Here is a 23720-nt window from a genome sequence, read left to right on the forward strand (position 1 = left end):
TTGAAATTTAACACTAAGTCCATGTGGATTCTACCTACTACAACGGATGAATATAGTGTAACACTTGCACTAGTATTCACCTCGATTGTGAGTACGAAGGCTCTGAGACTTTTGCTTCAACTTTGATCAATCGTTTAAAGTCGTTAAAGTTTCTTACCTTAAGGGAGAACTCAATTACTTTTACCTTGAAAGGAAGGCCTATGTTTGTCTTGAGGATTATACTTGAACTTTATGCTAGTTTTAGGAGGATTATACTTGAACTTTATGCTAGTTTTAGTTTCCATAGGTGCTGTTGACTAAGAAATCATTTTTTTTCAAAAAGTCTTTGTGATGGGTCATGTCTATGAATTCTCACCCAAAGTCATAGCCAACCATTTTGTATGGCTTTTTACTTTTTCCTACCTATGACATCTCTTTAACTATGGACCTTCTTGCCTTTAAATTATTGCTTGATGATTCTTAGCATGCTAAAAATTGTTTCACAGTCCATGACCTTACTTTCAAGTACTTATCCTTTCACAAGCTTTGTTATATGATCAATTGGTTGCCTACTCCTCATTATACTCTCACTTTTAGAGAAATTTTTGGGCATGGTTTTGGATTTTCTTATACCATTAGTCTTGCTTATATGATGTTTTGTATTATCTTGTATTTCTAAGGTCAAGAAGCATACAAGACTTATTAATAGATAGGAGAGCTAAAAATCCAACGTAGCGTGAATGTGGCAAATTGAGTTTCATAATTTAACATAATAATATCATTAAAAACATGAATTTGAATCTAAGTTTTAGGTATTGTTTAGATTGAAATATATGAAGAAATATTGAGATTTTTATTCGATATCTATTACTTATTTTGAAATTCAAATATAAATAGCTTGTTGCGTTTTCTATTATGCTTGGTTAATAGAAACAATATATTTTATACATTTCAATTAAGAGATAAAAGATAAAGTTAAATGAAAATTATAAGGTCGAATACAAATTTGGTCCTTAAATTTTGACTTTGATGCCAATTTTGACAATTGTACTTAAATTTTAACTACATCCTTAAACTTTTTTTTTTTTTTTTTTTGGAAAATATCATAGCACGAATATGGTGTGAATGTTTGAACTGATGCACATTGGCTAGATAATGAGAAAATCATGAGTATATGAGTAAGAGATCCATTGGTATGATTTTTTATTTTTTTTAAAACAAAAGCAAATCCATGAGGGCTTAAGCCCAAAGTGGAAAATATGACCTTTGTGGAGATGTGTGAGGGTTACCATTGACCCAACAAGTGGTATCAGAGCCATGCCCTTGATTTAGCCATGTCGGTAGAATCCTTGGATGTTATACAAGAAAAGGAGTTGGCCTGAAGGGTTGTTGGGAATGTGAGATGGTACGAGGCCTTTTGGTTGCAAATCTATGAGGGCCATGTCAAAAATAGACAATATCATATCATTGTGAAGATGTGTTCATCCTTAAATACAAAGAACTTAACCACTAAACTATGCTTATATGGAGAACTTTCAATTTTATTTTTAACAAGTTTTTGTCCTTGACTTCGTTAGTTTAATGTTAACGTGATACATTGATCGGAGCCCCGACGTTGACAAATTACCCAGCATGACATGACAACATGTGGCAAACAATATTGGAGCATTGAGCCAAAAACAACTCATCTTTTACACTCGACCATCCCATTAGCTCGATCATTCATATTTAATCTATTCACAACCTCCAATTTATACATAATTCAATTGATTAAAACAAATATTCTCGACTAAAAGATTGAAAGTTCAAATCTACACCCGTAAACTTTTCATTAGCACAAAGTAAAGATCCTACGTCATTAGAGTAAGCTTACGTCCCAAGAATTGAGAGATGTTACCAATATATATAAAAAAACGAAAAATTTACAAATTAAACAGACACCATAATTTAACACAAATTTCATGATTCGGTTAATTAGTGATTTGTATAATATAACAGTTGTTTTGTTTCTCCTTTCTCTCTCCTTTAACCATTACCCAGCCTCAATTCTTCTCTCTCTCTTAGCTAGCAATATAAACGCAGCAGCCAAATCTCATCGTCATCAACCAGAAACCCCTACATCCGTTTTCTCTCCTTCTGAATCTTCTGATTGTTACCCCTTCAATTCCCTCTATATTATGCTACTCCAATCTACTCCAATCGAATCCAATCCAATTCCATATAATCCTGATCAGATTTGCTTCTGGACGGACTTATTTCGATCCGCCGACGATCTGTTGTTTTGTTCTGATTACCTATTGCGATTGTAATTCTGAGATCTATCTATTTCGTTCGGCTCGGTTTTTGTTTGCCGATCAGATTGGGTTGATTTCGGTGGGTTATGAGGCAATGGAAGAATTGAGAAATGTAACTACGAGAGCTTGAAAGGATGCCGGGGTTAACACAGAAAAATGACCAATTAAATGGTGGGTCATCGGCTATATACTCGCTCTCGCCCAATGGATTTTGGTCCCAGCAACGCGACGATGTTAGCTACAATCAGCTCCAGAAGGTATTTGTTTCTTTCCTTTCCGGAAGATTTAATTCGAGTTCTCATTCTCATTATTTTTTCTGGGAATAATTGCCACTACAGTAGATCACTTTTCTGCTCTGGCTTTTTGCCGGAATTATACTTCATACAAGTCTGGATTTAATACTGCCGCCGATGTAATTTACCGGAGGAGTGTCTAGCATTTTAGATGTGTGAGTTTGACACTGTAGACTTTTTTATTTTTTACTCAAAAACGTTATGCTGAATTTCCATATTTCCTCTACGTGTATCTGCTCTCTATGAACTCCAAATCTTCATTGCAATCATATCGTTTAGTTATGACCTTGAATCGTTAATTGGGATAAGTATGATCTAATTCCAGCATTACTTGGAACTTACGTGGTGAACTGACCATTGGCTAATAAAATTGTGTTTGCTCTCAATGTAGTTCTGGAGTGAGCTGCCGCCCCACACTAGGCAGAAACTCCTGAGAATCGACAAGCAAACCCTGTTTGAGCAGGCTCGTAAGAATATGTACTGCTCTAGATGTAATGGTTTGCTGCTTGAAGGATTTTTGCAGATTGTCATATATGGGAAGTCTTTACAACAAGGAAAAACATGTGTGAATCATTCCTGCAACAGATTAGGGGTTTCAAAAAATCATACATGTGATGGATCATTATCAGTTAATGGATTTCAAGATGAAATTCAAGATCCATCTGTCCATCCTTGGGGTGGTTTAACCACAACCCGTGATGGCTTGCTGACACTTCTGGATTGCTATTTGTGTTCAAAGTCTTTCCTTGGTCTCCAAAATGTAAGTGCACTTTTTTTTTTGGGGTTTTCTTAGTCATTATGCACTCTGTAGTAGATCATCTTTTTTAATGGCTAAGATTTGCCTTGAAGCAGGTCTTTGATAGTGCCCGTGCTAGGGAGCGAGAACGTGAATTGCTTTATCCTGATGCATGTGGTGGGGGAGGTCGAGGTTGGATAAGTCAAGGGACGGCAGGTTTGGCAGGGGACATGGAACAAGGGAAACATGTGCCTTGCACACTGCTAGGCTTTCTTGTGATACATTGGTTGATTTCTGGTCAGCGTTAGGAGAAGAAACTCGACAATCTCTTCTAAGAATGAAAGAAGAAGATTTTATTGAGAGACTAATGTACAGGTCTCTAGCAAAAGCTCATCCCTTGTTTCATGCATTGCATTTAAATAAATGTGTTTTTTATTTGTTGATGAACGTAACCTTTAGAGATATGAAGTATCATGAATGCATTTTGTAGTAAAACTAACAGAAATAGTAGCAACTTCTTAGTAAGGAATAAATCTGATTTTTGTCTGCATGTTTAAGAGTTAAGCTAGTTTCAAGATTGTGTTGTCTTGATATATTGGATAGATATGATTTTAGTTAAGGAACCTATAACTTAAGCAGATGCTATGGTTTACAAGCCGAGCTTCAACCTGGTTCTGTATTATGCTTTCTTGATTTATTAGATAGATATAATTTTAGTTGACCCTATAGCTTAAAGATATTCTTTGGTTCACAAGCCAAGCTTCAACCTGGTAGTGTATTGTGCTGTCATGGGTTTAAAACTCCCTGGTACCTTAGACATTAAATATCTTAAGTTTAACTATCAAGAATTGTAGTTTAGATGCCAAGAGGTGACTCAGGAGATTCTTGGACATAAAATAATAGCATACCTTCAGATATGCTCTTCGATGGAAGGAAAAAAAACCTTTACCTGAGCAAGGGCATTACTTGAGAGAAGGAAAAAGTACCCTTACTGACGATTATCAGATTATGGTGATTGACAATAAGTTTAGATTTGGACTTAAGAATTTGAAGTTTCATTTTTCAAGTATTGCACGTTATAATTTGAAGGTTTGAAGAACCAATAAATATTTGTACAATTTGAGCATTCACCAATGCCAAAACTTCTCTAAGTTGTGGCAGGCAGTTCATCTCTTGACTCCTCTTATGTTCTCTAGCACAACATAGTGGACCCTAGAGGGGGATAATTGCCACAATGGCACATCTGCATTACGTTAGTGACAACTTCCACTTCCACACATATATGTACATTTTTTAGCTTATAAAGAAAAGGGAAAATTGTAAAAAGCAAAGAGATAAAATCACTAAATGAGCTAGTTATTACATGGTTAGAATAACCATTATGAGTTATTCAATTTCCTATTGCTTGGTTTAATCCAATTCTTTGTTGCCAATGAAATTTTGGAGGAATATAAATTTAAAAAGTAGAGTGGCTAGTTTTTGAAGCTTGATATTGAGAAAGCATTGGACGGGTGGATTGAGATTTCTTAGAAGAAGTTTTAAAAGCAAAAAGGCTTCGACAAAAGACGGATTTAGTGGATGATGGGATGCGTAATGGGGTTTCTTAGAAAAAGTGTTAAAGCAAAAAGGATTTGGCAAAATATGGATTCAGTGGATGATGGGCTTTGTAAGGGGAACACAATTCTCATTTTCTATAAATGATTGGCCTCGAGAGATAATTCAAGTCTCAAAGAGGACTAAGACAAGGTGAACTACTCTCATCTCTTCTTTTCTTAATGATCAATGAGGTTTTGAGTAGCCTTATTGAGAACATATATTCATACGGCCTCTTTGAAGGTTTACCATCATAAGTAATTCAATTCATGTTTCACATCTTCAATTTTTCGACGATACTCTTCTTTATTTGCAAATATGATGATGCAACGATGGATAAATTACTCGACTATATCAAGGCTTTAGAATGGATATCGGGTTTGAAGGTCAATTTGGATAAATAAGTTGTTTGTGGAACTAATGTGTATTCTTTTGATTCAAGTTGCTTCTAGGCTTCATTGTAAGGTGGAGTATTTGCCAATCTCCTATTTGGGTGTGCCCCAAGGAGGTAATCCGAATCCCCAAATATTTGGCTTCCAATATCTAAAAAGATTATGAAAAAGTTTGGATAGATGGAAGAGATTTCAACTTCCTAGAGGAGTAGGATTGACTTTGTGTAATGTGGTTTTTTTCTAATATCCCAATTTACTTCATGTATATATTTCTAATACCTTCGAAAGTTAGTATTTAAATTGAGAGAAGCATAAGAATTTTTTAAGGGGAGGCGATGATGCTGGGAAACTGAAGCATTTGGTTAGATGGAACTTAGCTTCTCAATATATAGAAGATGACAGTTTATGTATGGACGGGCTGAAATGGAGAAACTTGGCTCTTCTGGCAAAATGGGGTTGGTGATTTTTTCATAGAACTTCTTCTCTTTGGCGTCATGTGGTGGCCAATATATAGGCTTGAACCTTTTGGATGGTTGTTTGAGGTGTCCTTGAATCAACATTTCCAATCAGTGGAAGTTTGTGGAAAATCTTTCCCTTTTTTCTTTTTGATGGGAAACAGGGAAATATACTAGCATCTAATATATATATCATGAAATCATACAAAATGAGAGGGAAGATCGTCCTAAGCTGGAAGAGGCTACAAGAAACACCTCCAAGTGGCCATTAAAGAAGATAAATTATAGGCATGGAAGTATGTAGAATTTTTGCACCATTGAGAGCCAAATAAGTTAAAGGTTCCATAATGTTGTCCATAGACTTCCCTTTGTCATTGAAAATGCGATTGTTTCTCTCCATCCAAGTAGACCACGAGAATGTTCTAATGAACTTGACCCATAGGAGCTTCTTCTCTCTTTTGAACGGATCCCCGGTTAGGCTGATGACGAGCATTCCTTGTATGCCTCTAGGGATGATTGTGTACCCCAACCAAAAGAGGATATCATCATTCAAAAAGATTCTGCCAGTGGGCAAGTGATAAATAAATGGCTTTGCGTTTCTGAGTCCTTCGCACATATAGAGCAAAAATTTGGGGAGATAGTAATGCATATTCCATGGGGATTTTTGCTGCAATATGTCAAAGTGGAAAGATGGTAAATGTATCTCTTTTTTGTCATGATATTTGGCTAAGAGCTTACTTTCTTTAAGTCCATTTTCCGCAACTTTGGAGGGTGTTTTACTACTTAACTGCTCTGTTTTTTATTATCGGGATGCATCTTACTATTCTTGGAAAATTGGGATGGGAAGAAATTTGAAAGAGGCTGAACTTTGAAGACTTTAGTTCTTTGCTGGCCAAGTTGGATTTGGTAAAGTTGGAAACTTGACCCTTTGGGATTGTTTTCAGTAAGTTCCTTGCCAAAGCATTTTGTTTCTTCTAATCCTTTGCCAAAAGAGGTGTTTTTGGCAATTTGGAAGTCAAAAATTGCAATTTTTTTAAATTACAAAATTTTTACCCCTAAGAGGGCATATGAACTTCAATTGATTGAAATTCCTTTAACAAATGGAAGCTCCACATGCTTAAATTACTTTAACAAAGTAAAGTTTCTTCTAATCCATGGATTCTATATAATGAATTTTGATTGAGGATCTACAATTGATTGAAATTCCTTTAACAAATGGAAGCTCCACATGGTTAAATATGCAAGAAATACCCAGTCAATCTTTACTTAGATTCTTTGTTTCATTTGAATGGTTTGATGGTTTTTGGGAAACAGAAGCTATGAAGAAACCAAGATTACTTACTTCTAAGCATACCCCTGTTTATTAGAAACAGGAAATTAAGTGGCGTTTAATGCTGTTTCGTTGTGAAAATGGGTGGTTGAAACATTTTGGATTGGTTAAACAAGTTCAAGAATGCTTGGAGGAAGACTTCGTATATGATTGGCGAAGGTTTAAACTCTTAAGAACCTAAGAAACTTGAGGTGAAGCTGAAAGTGTGGAGCAAGTCATATGTGGGAAACCTAAAGTTGATAAAGGAGGAGCTAGAGACCTTTAGATGAAATTGAGCGACCTAAACACTAAACCCTAAAAGAAAAAACGAAGTATTTCAGGTCATGAAGAGTAATGGTAAATACCCTGTGCTGAATGGTTATGGGTTGATTCCTTAATTAGTATCCTCAAAATCAGATAAATGCAGGTCTCATCGAACACTTTATTTGTTTGATTAAAAAGAAAGAAAAGATGCTTTGTGTAAAAAAACTTTATATTAGTTCCGTGAATGGGATAATAAAATTATATCCAAGGTTCTAGTAGAAAGGCTAAAGAGGACCATCAATTCTATTGCTACTTGCTTTCAACATGGTTTATAGGTGGTCGACAAATAGTGTATTCTGATTCTAATTGCCAACGAACTGGTCATTGACGCATCTAGGCAGCTGCCTTGGAAACGTTCCTACAATAGCCTTTTGTGGCACTAATTCGCCAATGCGGTATGTTGATATCAGGATTCCAGCTAATGACAAGGGGAAACGTATTATAGGATGTCTAATTTGGCTTCTGGCAAGGATGGTTCTGCAGATGCACGGAACTATACGCATTGGGCACAAGTGGGGACACGAGGGTGGACTTTTTTTCTATCGGGAGCTTGAGAAGCTAAGGAGGAAGAATAAGAAGCTGTTGCGCCCCCATATTATAGCATTGCAGATTTGGTGCTGCTCCGCTTGTTGCCTCATATCAATGGACTGGAAAAATTGCAAATGGAGTTGTGGAGGAAAGGATTATTCAAATGGAGGTTGATTTTTAAATTGATTTAGAGATTAGTCATGATATGGTTGATTGGGAAGTTCCTAAAGGTGGTTTTGGAGGAAAAGTTCCAGTTTGAGGTGGTTGATTGGATGAGAGGATGTGTTTTAGGAACAAAATTTTCTATTTTTCTTGATGGAAAACCTAGAGGGAGGGTGGAGGTTTTGAGTGGTTGTAGACAAGTGGATCCACCTTTTTTTTTCCTTTTTTATGGAGTGATATATACATATATATATTTTACATAGATGGAGTGATATCTTAAACTGGTTGTTGTCTCATGGAGTGATGGTAAGAGTCTTGCAAGGGTTTTTTGTAGGAAGGAAGAGCATTTCCATAACTCATTTGGAATTTGCTGATGTCACAATTGTTTTTATAAGATGGTCAAAGTATGATGCAAGAACTCTTTAAAGTTGTTAGGATTTTTTATATGGCATCATGATTGAAGGTGAATCTATTGAAAAAGAAGTGGCTTGTGTAATTAATATCAAGATGCAAAGAGTAGTTGACATGGCTACTAGGTTGGGCTTTTCTTTAAGATTTTTACCCATTACATATTTGGACATGCTTTGGGGGAATAATTTGAAGGGAGTGGATTTTTTGAGACAAATGAAAGAAAAAAGCTTAGAGAAAATTAGGAAAATGGAAGAATTTCCATCTCTGAAAGGAAAGGTGCTTGACTTTGGCTAATTCGGTACTTTTTAACCTCTCAACTCATTATGTGTCTATATTTCTTATCTAAAGAACAATATTGTTAACCTTTGAAAGAATATTGATGAATTTATTTGGGATGGAGGAAACGAAAAAAGTATTAGCCATCTTGTTAATTGGGGGAATAGCATCTTTGCCAGTTGGAAAAAGGTGACCTTGGAATTTGAAATTTGACAAAAACGAAATGAGGATTTGCTTGTTAATGGCTTTGGAGGTTTCATTTGGAGAGAGGGGAACCATGGAATGATATAGTTTCTTGCATCTATGCAAGGATATTTCTGTTTAGTTCACAAATAAGAGGAAATCTGGAAGTTATTGCAGCCTATGGAAAGAATGTTTCATGGTTAAGACATTATTCCTCAATCAGAGTTGGAAGTAGGGAGCAAACTTTGTTTTAGAGGACAAATGGTTGGGATCTCAACCTCTTTTGCAATTATTTTGAAGTATAGAAAAAGTGACTTGGTTTAAAAGTGTTTGGAGGAGGAGTTTGCTAAATGGAACCTTATGTTCAGAAGGAATTTAGCAGAAATTGAGGAAGGGAAGTTCAATTACTGCAATAGCTACTTAATTAGGTTTCTTTGAATCCAAGGAAGATAAAAGCTACTGCATTCATTGGAAATGTTTCCAGTTAAATCTTGATTTTTTACTTATCAAACGTGAGAAGTTGTTTCAAGAAAATTTTGGCTATAACAATTTGGAGGAGAAAGTTCCAAAGAAAGTGAAACGCTTTCTTTGAACTTTGTGTCATAATGGCTTAACCATGATGGAAAGAATTCATAAGAGATGTCCTAATATGGTTCTTCTGCCAAATTGTTCTTTACGTAAATGTGAAAAGGAAGAGGTGAATCACTTAGTCTTCCATTGGGTTTTAGCTGGAATTTTTTGGCTTCGATTGTTGCAAATGTTTCAAGTTTCTTGGGTTTTAATGAGTGGGCTGAAGATAATCTCGAGCAATTATTGATTAGTCAAAGTTGCAGGAGAAAGGAAAATATTTTGTGGGTCCATACTAAAAATGCCTTTTCTTGGCAAGTTGAATATAAAGAAACTATGGATCTACAAGGGAAAGGAAGGAGCCGAGTTGGCTAAGTTCCATAGCTCTTCACTATGTTCTCTTTCTTTCTTTTTTTTTTGTTTTTTTTTATAACGGGGAATCGGAGCTTTGCTACCCTACACCAGGGTCACCCGCCCACACCCCAAGGTCCGGACCCAGGAGACATCAAAGATTTTTTGTATTAAGCTCATCAGAAGGTTCGAACTTGAGACCTCTAAACCAGTATGACCAAGAGACCCTCCTTGCCAATTGGGCTGCCCCTTAAGGGCTCTTTCTAGTTTCCAATTCTTCTTCTAATTATACTCTTGTTATCCAACTGGAGGGCTTTTTTTGTGAGTTTTTGCACAAGGGTTGTTGTTTTTCATGATGTGGGTTAGTATGTCTTTTTGTGGTCTTATTTGTACCTATAATTTTGAGATTTTTCAGTCTTTTTGTTTCTTTGATATTTACTATATTGCATGTTTTCCCTACATCAATGAAAATTGTGTTTCTCCCCAGAAAATAAAATCATAAAAATGTAAATTAAGTATTGAGCGCAATAATCATATAAATTAGCTACTGGATGATTCGGGATTTCCCCTTTTTGTATATTATATTTCATCACGTCCATGAAATATCTGTTTTCGCAAGAAAAAATATTTAAGTATAAGAAAAGAATAGCAAAAATCATGTCGTCAAAGCGAGTATAGCTCAGCGGTAATTGACATATATCCACAACCAAGAGGTTGTGAGTTCGGTCCCCCACCCCAGATGTTGTATTAAAAAAAAAAAAAGAAAGAATAGCAAAAATCATGTCTATGAATAGTACCTTAAATAAATATTATAAATCTCATTCCCAACATTATCATTATGGATCAACTTATTCTTTACTTTTTGTCATTAATTTTTTAAGGCTCGGGGGTAAAAGGAGTAGTGGGCTAAATTACGGCCTTGTGTTGTATTCACATTAAATAAGTGAACTTTTATATGTTTAAAGAATATGACAAATTAGTACTACCCTTTATTGTCATTTTAGTTTTTATGCCTCTTCAGTGGATCTTATGTAGCTATAAGCCTTTTCTTTAAGAGACATAATCCTCTTTTGATCAAAAGAAAGCATAAGACTCCAGACCAAAAATTTGAGCCTAAACTTGAGATGAGCCTCATGGTGTAAGCCCCAAAAATATATATATACTTTGATATCCGTGAGTGTCCAAGCCAGCTTACGTGCATTTCGACGAATCTCATGGCGCAACCGTCTGATCCTACAACATTTGGTGCTGGAAAACACATAGGAATTAGTAATTTCTAAAGTAGGTGGCTATCATGGGATTTAAACCCATTCTCTCTTAATTAATCCTAACTCCTTTGGACCAATGAGCCACCCACGATGGTTAAGCCCCAAAAATGTTTTGAAACATCGGTTCTAGTTAATCATTTTGCATATTTTGCTGGCACTTAATTTAGTTGCACGAATTCAAAGACTCTCCCCTTGACATTTTTTGGGATCGCATAAGAATTTTCACTTCTAAATAGGTGTCTAATCTCATAAGATTTTTGTAATTACAATTTGATACAAATCTATGCCAATTGAGAATCTTTTTTATAACTCCCTTGGCTGATAGGAATACCTCATGTCATTTTTTACATCTTATTCTTTCGTTTATAAAATCCTTCGTTTCCTACTAAAAACATTACTAATTGAGGAAAATAGGAGACGGGCCTTATTTATTCTATTAAGGTGAGCAATCATTGGTGTATATATTTCTGTTTAATTACTCTTGTCAGCACTTTTCTTGCTCCGTAATTATTTTTTTTTGGCTTCTTAAATTAATTACATTGATTTTCTCACAGGTTTGACAGCAAGAGGTTTTGTAGAGATTGCAGAAGAAATGTAATCCGTGAGTTCAAGGAACTGAAGGAGCTGAAGCGCATAAGGAGAGAACCTTGTTGCACTAGTTGGTTTTGTGTTGCAGATATGGCATTTCATTATGAGGTGCATCCTTGCACTTTTATTCAACTTTAAGCACTCTTATACCGTCATTGATTATCATTTCAACTTTAGAATGAATATGATGACTATGTTGATCCTGTAAGGTTTCTCAAGATTGTGTGCTTGTTGAAACCAGCGTGAAAGAATTTAAAATTGTTATTGTTTCAGGTATCGGATGACACTGTCCAGGCTGATTGGCGTCAAACCTTTGCTGACTCTGTGGAGACTTATCATTATTTTGAGTGGGCTGTTGGAACAGGAGAAGGAAAATCTGACATTTTGGAATTTGAAAATGTTGGCATGAACGGAAGTGTCAAAATGAATGGCCTAGATCTTGGTGGTTTAAATTCATGCTTTATCACCCTCAGAGCTTGGAAATTAGATGGACGCTGCACTGAGCTTTCAGTGAAAGCTCATGCATTGAAAGGTCAACAATGTGTTCATCGCAGGCTTTCAGTTGGTGATGGATTTGTTACAATCACAAGAGGCGAAAATATTAGGAGGTTTTTTGAGCATGCTGAAGAGGCCGAGGAGGAGGAGGTTGTTCTCTTTCTTGCAATTTTGTCTCTCTGGAATTTTTTGTTTTGTAAAAACTTTTGTATGTCAATCATATGTTCAATATTTAAATGTTTTCTTGTTTCTGCTATGAAGAAGCCCGTGCAATCTTACATTTCAAGAACTTAAAATTCTTGTGGGTGACAAATTTTTCATCTTCTAAATCTTGACAACTCTAATTGTTTCTCTGAATTTTGTGGCTTTTAGGAGGATGATTCGATGGATAAAGATGCAAACGATTTGGATGGAGATTGCTCTCGTCCTCAAAAGCATGCTAAGAGTCCTGAACTTGCTCGGGAGTTTCTTTTAGATGCTGCAACTGTCATCTTTAAAGAACAGGCATGTCGTCTGCAACCTTTGTGGGTTGTGCTTTCTTGCCAATTTGCATTTGTGGCATTATTCTTTCTCTACGATAATTCTATTGCTCTAAGAAATTTTATTAAGCACAAGGGATATTATTACCAGTTAGACACTTTACAAGGAAAAACCAATTAAAAGTTAAATTACTACATCTATAAAACCAGGTGAAAAAATTTTGCCTTATTTTCAGTGACATTATTGGTTCATACACACACACACACACAATTCTTTTGTTTTTTTTTTTCGTTTTTCCTTGTTTTCACTTAGTTATTTTTTAATGAGATATAGAAAAGAGGACTAAGGTGGCTACAATTTCTTCTAGGTAATTCCTCCCTGGCTTGTGACAATGGAAAGAGTGGATAATAGAGAACTATAAGATAGGGAAAATTGGAAAGAATTAGGGAGAAGAGAGATAGGAGGAGAAGTTCTCAAAAACTTAAAACTAATTTCAATATTGAAGTCTACTTGCTGCAGTTTACCAATGGGTCAATTCTTTTGTTGGGAATTTGAATTCAACATCTTTGGATGCATAGCATTCAGATGCTTGAGAATCTGAATGTTCAGCATCATTAGGTAGTTGTTTTATTTTACCCTAACGCTTTCTGATGTCTAAAAATATTTGGATTGTGTATTTGTCTTGTAAGATTTATGCATGGAAATGTATTATAGTTACCCGTGAATCCAAATGCCTTTTTTATACTAGTCTATATCACACAAAACTCTAAGTTTAATTCATTTTATATTTGCAAATTTAATATTTATATTGTGTTATAGTGATCAAGTAGTCTCCCCACAAGTTAACTAGAGTAGCTTTCCAATCTTTGACAATCATAAAGAGAATATAATTACAAAAGAAGAATTTCTTATAGCTTGTAACCCACCAAGAAACAGTGTGCTATATGCTTATGACAAAAAGAATCCTGAAGGGTCTTTTTCCCTTCTAAAATTGTACAATTTCGTTCTCTCCAAAGCATCTAGAGTAAGGGTCAAACTGTGCAATTCCATAATATCCTAAGTTTACCCTTTAGAAGAGAGCCACCAAAATTTTCCAAAATAAGATCATCAATTCTTTGAGGAAGACAGAAGGATAAAACCCAACTGAGATCTAATGAAAGACCAATTACCACAAGTAAAAGAGCAATGCAAAGAAGGTGGTCCACCGTTTCTTCATTTCTCTTACACAGGCAGCAACAAGAGGGAGATAAAGCACGGAAACCGTTTCTAAAGCCTATCCACTGTATTCACGCTTCTGTAAAACAATGACCAAAGAAAGAATATAACTTTCTTGGGCACTTTGAAATTCCAGCTGTAATTTATACCACAGGGGCTTAAATAGTATGGAGAAAGCAGATTTGGTTGAGAAGTTGCCGCCGCTGTCGGCCTTCCACCATATTGTATCCTTCCAATGCCAAATTTGCACTAAGTCTGGCTTCTCTGTTAGTAAGATCCATCTAGGAATCTCCCTATCAAAACGATTCCTTCTGAAGCCAAGATCCCAAGTACTGGAACTTTCCACCCAACAATGAGCAATAGAACAACCTTTCCTAGAGAGGCCATAGAAATCTGGAAAGAGAGAAGATAGAGGGGGAGGCATCTATCCACACATCTTCCCAGAATCTCATTCTTCCCCCATTTGAAGCTTTAAATGTCACGAAATTCATAAAGCCCTGCCTATTTTTGTCAAATATCAACCATGGTCTAGCTCTAGCCGTATCTTTTGCCGTTCTTGTTGACCAGCCATGTGCCTTGAGGCCGTAAATTGCAGCAATGACTTTGTGCCATAACCCAGAATCTTCATGAGAAAACCTCCATATCCATTTAAGGAGAAGTGCCTTGTTTCTCTGTTTCAGTGAACCGACGTCTAAACCACCACGTTGTTGAGGCAAAGAGGTCCACTTACGACTACCCTTCTTTTGGGTTCCCCCTCTCCAAATAAAATCCCTAATCAGCTTCTCCATTGCTACAATGACAGCATTTGGCGCCTTTAAGATTGAGAAATAATAAACCGGAAGGCTATTTAGGACTACTTGCGCTAAAATGAGTCTTCCCCCCTTATAGAGAGGGAGATTTATCCATTTATCGATTCTAGCCTTCATTTTATCTTCCAAGGGCCCATAAAACCACATCAGACTGATTTCCCCCCAGAGGGAATCCAAGGTAGCAGCAAGACAACTCTTATCTCTTACGGGCAAACTTAGAAGCCCATCTGTCAACCTCTGAATTACTACAATTTATCCTGGTCAAAGAAGTTTTTGAGGTGTTCAAACTTCAAAACCAGCCCAGAGACCAGGACGAAGATGTGAAAAATTCTCCACCAATTTTCCATCAACTCAAAAATATCTGGGCAAAATAGAAGCACGTCATTTGCGAATTGTAAATGAGTGAAGCTCCACTGACTCCCCCAGCATAAAACCTTGGACAATATTTCTTTCAACACAAAAAATGAATCAAACAGCTTAAAGAGTCACCAATTATAGTAAAAAGAAAGAGGGAGAGGAGATCCCCTTTTCTTAAACCTCTTTTGGCAAAAATCTTGCCTCTAGGCTTACTATTAATCATAATAGAGAAATTCGCAGAGGAGATACAACCCACTATCCACTTTCCCCATCTATTGCCAAAACCTTTGTCCTTCAAGGACTCATCTAGGAAAAACCAGTCCACTTCATTGTTAGCTTTCTCAAAATCGAGCTTTAACAGATAGCATTTTCTCTTCTCCCTTTTCCAATGTCCCACAGATTCAGAGGCAATTAAAATGGCATCCAAAATTTGACACCCCTCAACAAAAGCAGCTCGGGAATCACTAATAATTTGAGGAAGGACTTTCATGAGTCAAGTTGCCAACATTTTTGCAATCAGCTTGTAAAGGGAAAACCAAACTTATAGGCCTAAAATCCCTAGTGTCTGAAGCCCTACCTTCTTAGGAATAAGGCAAATATAAGTTTCATTGGAACAATTGTTTATGATACTTTTCTCAAAAAAGTCTTGGAACACCTTTACTAGATATGCTTTCAAGATGTTCAGGTATTTTTAAAGAATTCATTGGTCATCCAACTCATCCCATCCCCCCCTCAAAGGGGTTCTTAGCTTGGGTTGTGTCTCTCAAAGTTTCAAGAACATAGATCTAGTGGTAAAACATTTTCCACTCTCAAGGGTCCAATCCAGCTTATCGTCCCCCATTCCCACCCAAAAAGAATTCGGTTTGCTCAACAAACTTATCCAGCTATTGACTTCTCTATCCAAATCCTCTCATTGGTGAAATAAAGCTTGCTTTCAAAGAGGTAACTGTGTCAGAAATATGACTAGTGATGAGTTCTTTAAGTGGGTACCGAGATTTCATTATTAAAAAAATGAACTTTGGCACCACATCAAAGACAAGTTTGTGTGGGAAGAGAAGAAAGGGTGGTTTACAAGAGACCAAAAAAGGATTTACGTAGTCCTTGGTGGAATACATAAAAACCAACAATATAATAGGAGAATTCTCCAATACCAGGCTTGGTATTGGTAATAAAACTTGTTTTAGGAAGAATTGGTGGCTGGTCGTGCAATCATTGACGTAGATATTCATTCCTTTTTTGTTGTCACATTGGCACCAAAGGCTTCAGACAATACAAGTCCTGGAAATTTTTAACTAGGAGGAATCTGAATGTAGTGAGCTTAATGAGTTTTGTTGCCTTATTCTAAAGGTTAATGAGTACCAATTCCATGCTACCAACTATATCAATGTGGAGGTAAAGGGCCAAATAAGTCAAGTTCTTGTGTTGGTTGGTTTGTCTGAAGGTGCTAAATAAATACAGTTGAGAGATCACAGGAAGATGTTCATTTCCTATCTTGCTACTAAGTTGGTTATCCACTGTGTACGGAAGCAAATGCAACTCAAAGTCATCAGCTGTTTCTTTGTTTATTGGAGTATGAAGTTTTGGGAGGTCCTCCTCCTCAGCTTCAATTTTTCTTGGGTTTTTTGCTCTCTTTTGAAACGGGGCAAAGCAAGAATAATGTGGTATAATTTAGTGGTGACTGGTTTGAATTTTTCAGGGGGTTAGACTCTTATCCTGATGTTGCTGGGATCAAGTCAAACTTTTCTCTGTTCCCTTTATAATGATTTTTGTAATTATGGCTTGATGCAAATTTATGCCAACGAGGAGTCCTTTTTGCAATCCCATTGGCTGGTTGGGGATATCTCATCTCCTTTCCCTTCTAGTATATCCTCTCTCTTGTGGTTATTGAATTCGTATTTTTCCTATAAAAGAAACTGTTGAGGGGACATAATTTTAAATGGAGGACTAAGGTCCTCTGGAGTCTGGAATAATGCAACTGAAGTATGTATTGGCGGCTTTGGCTAGAAAGAAACTATTGGATTTGCGATGATAGGGATAGAATTTGGGAAGGAGTTCATGATTTGGCCAGCCTTGATGTCTCCTGGGTCTGGGCCTTGTGCGGATTTTCCCAATTATAGGAAAGAGCTAAACTGCTTTGATTCCAAGTCATTAAAAACTAATGGTGTGAGAAATGTCCATTATATTTTGAGATCTAGTTAGACTTTTTACCTCTACTCAATGCTCTCTTTTGAAAGAGTTAATTATGATTTGGTGCCAATCTTTCTCTTGTGATGTGAGACGAATAACATGTTAATTTGTTATTTATTTAGTTAATTATTTTAGTCCCATCATTAGTATTGGGTTAATTAGTTTTTTTTTTTTTTTTTTTTTATTTTTTAAATTTGTTAATTAGTGTTTGTGAGGCTATAAGGAGCCCCTTTTAAATCGTAATGGACTTAGTTTTGAGGTAATGGATGGACAGGGAGAAAAAATCAATCAGCCTTCATACAAGGAAGGCAACTTTTGGATCCAATCCTAGTGGCAAATGAGCTGGTTGATGAGTATAAAACCAAGAAGGAAAAGGATGGATCATATAAAGCTAGATTTTGAAAAAGCTTATGATATGGTGGATTGGGATTTTCTCCTCAAAGTGCTTCATAGGAAAGGATTTAGGGCTCGATGGATCTCGTGGATTAAGGGCTGTATCTCGAATACTTCTTTCTCCATCTTAATAAATGGAAGACTGCGTGGCCGAATCAAAGCCTCTTGAGGCCTACGCCAAGGTGATCCTTTAGCCCCTTTCCTTTAAGTCCTGGTTGCTGATGTGTTGAGTAGTTTGCTTGACAAAGGAGTGATGGAAGGCTGCTTAAAAGGTTTCCATGTGGGTGCTAATGGGGTACATGTTAACCACCTTCAATTCGCAGACGACACACTAGTTTTTTCCACAGATGATAAATCTTTATTGGTAAATATAAAGGAGATGGTTTGCTGCTTTGAAGAGATCTCAGGGTTTAAAATTAATTTGGCCAAATCGCGAGTGGTTGGTGTAAATGTGTCCGAAGAGGAGCTGATGACCACGGCCAATCTTTGGGATTGTGCAGCAGGGTCTTGGCCTTTGTCCTATCTGGGAACGCCGCTTGCAGGTAAAGCTAACAAGAAAGCTTTTTGGCAGCTGGTGGAGGAAAAAGTAGAAAGAAGGCTAGTGAAATGGAACTCTCTAAATCTCTCCAGAGAAGGAAGGCTACCTTGGCTAAGTCCGTGCTCTCGAGCATCCCATTGTGTTACTTCTCCATGTTTAAATGTCCAAAGCAAGTCATTTCCAGAATGGAGAAGCTAATAAGGGATTTTTTCTGGAAAACAGTCAACAAGGGGGGTTGTCCTCACCCCATTCGGTGGGAGGTGGTCACTAAGTCGGTTAAGTTGGGAGGAATAGGTTTAGGTAACTTGTCAAACAAAAACTATGCTCTCCTAGCTAATGGGGATGGAGATTTATGACCGAAACTGAAGCTCTGTGGAGAGATGTGATTGCTAGCAAATATCATCTCCAGGATACGGAATGGTGGCCAACCATTAAAGGTGTTGTGCTGTTCAAAGGTCCCTGGGTCCGCATTGTCAAGTGCTGTCAGGGTGCTGAGAGATGGTATAAAACAAAGGTGGGCAAGGGAGACAAAACTTTGTTCTAGAAGGACCCTTGGCTTCAAACCTCTCTCCAGAGTCTACCCGAGATTGTTCAGAGTGTCTTCAACAAAGAATCTCACTGTAGAGCAAGAAGAAATTTGGCAGAAATGGAAGTAGATGAGTGGGCTGAGTTGATACTTCTTCTAGAAGTCATTAACATGTCAACCATGAATGACAGGAGAATCTGGTCCCTTGAAAACTCCGTCTTATTCTCTGTCAAATCCCTCACTAAATGCCTAAATCAACGGAATATAGAAGGAGATCAGTTCGAGGGAGCTTTTCTGTGACATCTAGAGGTCCCTAAAAAAGTAAAAGTTTTCATGTGGCTGCTGATGCATGGGAGCTGAAGACCCATGGTACCCTCCAAGAACAAATACCCTTTCTTAATCTCTCCCCTAGCTGGTGTGTTTTATGCAAGAAGAGTAAGGAAACCATGTGGCATCTTTTCTTCAATTGTCCTTTTGCGGTAAGTTGTTGGAAGGAGCTCTTCCAGATTTTCAAGCTCACTTGGTGCTTTCCAAACTCGGCTCCGGACGCTCTCCTTCAGCTCATCCAAGGTCCTTATCTGAAAGAGCATGCGAAGATTCTGTGGACTCGTGGGGTGGTTGTTTTGGTGTGGAGATTATGGTTTGAAAGGAACAATGGAACGTTTTGAGGAGAAGAGACCGATAGGAAAATGTTTTGGGAAGTTGTAAAAATTTTTGCTTCTTCATAGGCTGCTAGTACAAAGGTTTTTTTGTAATTATTGTATCTCTCAAATCTTTGCCAATTGGGAGTCTTTTTTGTAATCCCACGGCCTGAGGGGATATCTCATCTCCCCATTTTGTACTGTCTCTTTTGATAATGAAAGTGATGTTTCTTATGGAAAAAAAAAAAACAACTTTTGGACATTATTCTATAGAAGGGTTGTCAGAGAGAATTTGGGGAGGTTTCTCCGTTCTAAACAGATTTCCTTCTTGTCCGTGGCTAGTGGCACCATTAAACTAAATCTGGCGCATCACCTTGGCTTGGTGGGATATCTCATCTCCATTTTTTTTATATCCTCCATTCTTAATGAAAGTCTAAGTGAAGTTCAACTTAAATCTATTTACATTGTATTGTATTACAATTTTTTTTTTAATTTCGAGTAGAAAATATTATCCAATTTGACATTAAAACAATGCACAAGTAAAGTGGAATATTATCCTATTGTTTTCCTACATGAATGATACTTTTCTCATTTCAAAGAAATTTCTCTTGAATTTTTTCCTCTCATCAGATTAGCCCAGCTGCTTATTAAAATCCGATTGAAAAGTTCAAAATTGTAGTCTCTTTTCTTCTCAGTCCTGCTTATCAAGGGTATTTTCTAGTGCTATCTATTCTTCTAGCTTCTTTGACTGGAAATCTATTACTGGTACCAATCTCAGTTTTGCCTAGGAATTGTGGATTATTTTTATTCTTATACTTTGTGGCCTTTTTCAGGTTGAAAAAGCATTCAGAGAAGGAACAGCACGCCAAAATGCACATAGCATCTTTGTTTGTCTTGCACTAAAATTACTTGAAGAACGAATTCACATAGCATGCAAAGAAATCATTACTCTAGAAAAGCAGGTTTCACTGCTAGCTATATCATTACTCAGAAGTTTAGTTACCAAAATTAAGATCTCTCTTTACTGCTCACCTTTGCGGATTTTGCTGCAGATGAAACTTCTTGAAGAAGAAGAGAAGGAAAAGCGTGAAGAAAAAGAACGCAAAGAGCGCAAAAGGACAAAAGAAAGAGAGAAGAAGCTCCGAAGAAAAGAAAGATTAAAAGGAAAGGAAAAGGATAAAGATAAGACTTGTTCTGAATCAGCTGAAGTATGTGCTCATTCTGATGTCTTGGAAGATTTGTCCCCCTGTGTTTTGGAGCCAAATTCCGATTCAGTGGGTGATGCATGTGATGCCAGCATGCCTGAATCTTCTGATATGCTGGATGAGCAATTTTTAGATGAATCTATTATTTCTGAAGTGCAAAATTCATATGATGATAGCTTTGATGGGAAACCTACTGATGGGAACGATGGAAATGAGTCTTTCATAGTTGACCAATCAAAATTTTCTCGCTGGAGATTAAAATTTCCAAAGGAAGTTCAAGATCAATCTTTCAAGTGGTCGGAGAGGCGCCGATTTACAGTTGTTTCAGAAAATGGGGCTCTGGTTAATAGATCTGAGCAAAGATATTATGGTGATAGTTTGGAGAATCCTTCGAGGAGTATGAATGGGACAAACAGGAAATTAAGATCAAACTCAATAAAGGCCTATGGTCGACATGGCTCTAAGTTCAATGAGAAGTTGCACTCTTCCAACAACCGGGTGTCTTTTGATTACCGTTCCTGCATCTGTAGCCAAAATAATGAATTTAACAAAAAGGTAGAGCCATTTGTTTCTTCAGTTAGAGTTAACCGAGATGCCAAATCTGTGAGCAAGTCAGAATCTTCATTTGATATGTCCAAGCAAAGTTATCGTTCTAACAAGTACGGCTATGGAGATCAGTCTCGTGACAGCGGAAGACTGAAAAACAAAGCTGCTTTATCAAACAATTCTCCTGGTAAAGATTTTGTTTATTCAAAGAAAGTTTGGGAGCCCATGGAATCACAGAAGAAATATCCTAGAAGTAACTCAGACCCAAATGTTGCAATGAAGTCTTCGACTTTCAAGTTCGGTGTGGAACCTGATTATGACCTTGCAAAGTCAAGGCATGACGTGTGCAGTGGTGAAGTTAGTGTAGCTTCGGGTAAAGTTGATCAAGAGGAGAGTAATTCCACCGAATCAACCTCTGGTATTGAATCAGATGAAGTCTTCCAAAATGGACTTCCTACTGAACCAAAAGATCATAAAAACGTAGAAGAAGATGCATGTGAGGAGGCTACACAGTGTTCTATAAATTCGACAATAAACTCAACATTGAGATCCAGTGGGAAGAATAACCATGTAGGAACCAGCTCTTTAAGTTCTGATAACTGCTCATCATGCCTAAGTGAAGGAGACAGTAATGCCATCTGCTCGAACCATGGAAATCTGGAATCATCATCCACATCAGACTCAGAAGATGCTAGCCATCAATCATCAGAAGGAAAAGAATCTTCTGCATCCATTCAGAATGGCTTCTCTGAACGTCATGAGATAAGGATGGACAAAGTAAATGGAGGAGAATCCATGGGGACTAGAATTCATTTCGGTCTTCCACAAGATAATGAGGGATGTAAGGTTCTAGGAAACGCACCGATGAACGTTCCCCATAACTTTGAAGCAGGATTCTCTGCTGTTAGTTTGGATTCCCCATGTCAAGTGACACTTCCTTCAATTCAGAACCAAAATATTCACTTTCCAGTGTTTCAGGTTCCTCCATCAATGGGTTATTACCATCAAAATTCAGTTTCATGGCCAGCAGCTCATGCTAATGGGATGATGCCTTTCTCCTATTCAAACCACTGTCTATATGCCAATCCTCTTGGGTATGGTTTAGATGGAAATCCACGGTTCTGCATGCAATATGGCCATTTGCATCATCTAGCTACTCCCGTCTTCAACCCGAGCCCGGTTCCTATTTATCAGCCAGCTGCTAAAGCCAGCAATGGTATATATGTCGAAGATCGAAGTCAGGTCTCCAAAGCTGGTGCAATAGCAGAAAGCTCGGATGTAGCTAACCCAGACGTTGTCGTTACTGCTGGACTCCCATATGCACTTGGTTCGCCACCAAGCGGAGATTGTAAGCAAAATGATACTTCCAAATTGCAAAAAGGCAGCTCAAGCTTTTCATTATTCCATTTTGGAGGGCCTGTTGCACTTTCAACAGGAGGTAAATTAAATCTCATGCCTTCCAAGGAAGATGATACCGGGGTTTTTCCGAGAAATAGTGAAGCAGATGTTGTCGACAATGGTCACGCTTTCAATAAGAAGGACACTGCCATTGAAGAGTACAACTTGTTTGCAGCAAGCAATGGCATGAGGTTTTCATTCTTCTGAGTGGAAACAAGATATGAGGGGGCTGTTTTCGAATTTCTAGTCCCTATCTTCATATTAATTTTTTTTTAAATGGAATTTTACAGGACTTGCTACATAATAAGTTTTCTTGAAATCTCAATTTTACTTATAAGTTCTTCTGTAGTTGATTGCTCTCAAATTTGTCTCATTATTTTCACTGGTGTAGAGAACAAAAAGCAGAAAAGAAAAAAGAAAAAAAAAAGAAAAAAAAAGGATGAAAGAGTATTGTGTTTGAAAGTTTTCGAAATGAGGTGTTTTCTATCACGAATATATGTCGATATGAAAATTTTGCTGCACATATGTGCTTTGAATGGAACTGTGCAGTTTTGATCAGTTTTCTGAAGAATTTCTGTAGCTTCACTTGAAATTTTGTGTGCATGTATATCTTTGGTTGTGACCTTCGGACATTTTGGCTCTCACTTATCATACCATATTACTTTTTACGGTTTTAGAGACTTCTCTCTCGACTTTAACGGCGATAAAAACTTTATCACTGTGTAGGATCTGATGAGATTCTTAACTCGCAATAAAGTTAGGAGCACTATTGATTGAAGTAGAAAACTATTGATTGAAGTAGAAAACTTGGTGGTTGCCCTTTTTTTGTATTCATTTATATAGCAGAAAAGTCACTTTTTGAGTTTCTTTCCTCTTCGGACGAGAAATCAAAATACTTGACTTTTCTGAGTTTCTTTCCTCTTCGGACGAGAAATCAAAATACTTATATCGTTTTTTGAAGGTCTCATACTTGTTATCTTGTTAGATTTGATAAAATTTAATAGAGATGATGAAGTTCAAAATTTTTAATGTACAAATTCCAACTTGTGAAAGTTGTGGAATCAATTATGTACTTTCTTCTGTCATTTGTCTTTTTTTTTTTTTTTTCTGATAAAATATCATTTGTCTGTGCCAAACCAATCAACATTTATATAATGGGCATATAATGTATCATTTATTTATTTTTCTTTTGATGTCATTGAGGGTCATGGCCACCTAAAT

The 23720-nt window shown here is 36.9% G+C and overlaps 1 protein-coding gene across 2 annotated transcripts; it reads left to right on the forward strand.

Moving 5' to 3' along the window:
• Positions 1-3186: 3186 nt before the first annotated feature.
• Positions 3187-22971, forward strand: LOC148207889 (uncharacterized). 2 transcript variants are annotated; one of them, XM_088118222.1, is made up of 7 exons: positions 3187-3326; positions 3419-3677; positions 11676-11817; positions 11983-12354; positions 12577-12708; positions 20184-20312; positions 20403-22971. In XM_088118222.1, the coding sequence occupies exons 2-7, from the start codon at positions 3475-3477 to the stop codon at positions 22704-22706; spliced, it is 3282 nt and encodes a 1093-aa protein (XP_087974348.1). In that variant the 5' UTR covers positions 3187-3326; positions 3419-3474; the 3' UTR covers positions 22707-22971. The 2 variants fall into 2 exon arrangements, with proteins under 2 accessions (XP_087974348.1, XP_087974347.1); XM_088118221.1 differs by lacking the exon at positions 3187-3326 and having other exon boundaries at positions 3499-3677.
• Positions 22972-23720: the final 749 nt, after the last annotated feature.

Source organism: Momordica charantia, unplaced genomic scaffold (assembly GCF_013281855.1).
Source record: "Momordica charantia cultivar OHB3-1 unplaced genomic scaffold, Mcharantia_2.0 BLBB01000035.1, whole genome shotgun sequence".
NCBI lineage: Eukaryota > Viridiplantae > Streptophyta > Magnoliopsida > Cucurbitales > Cucurbitaceae > Momordica > Momordica charantia.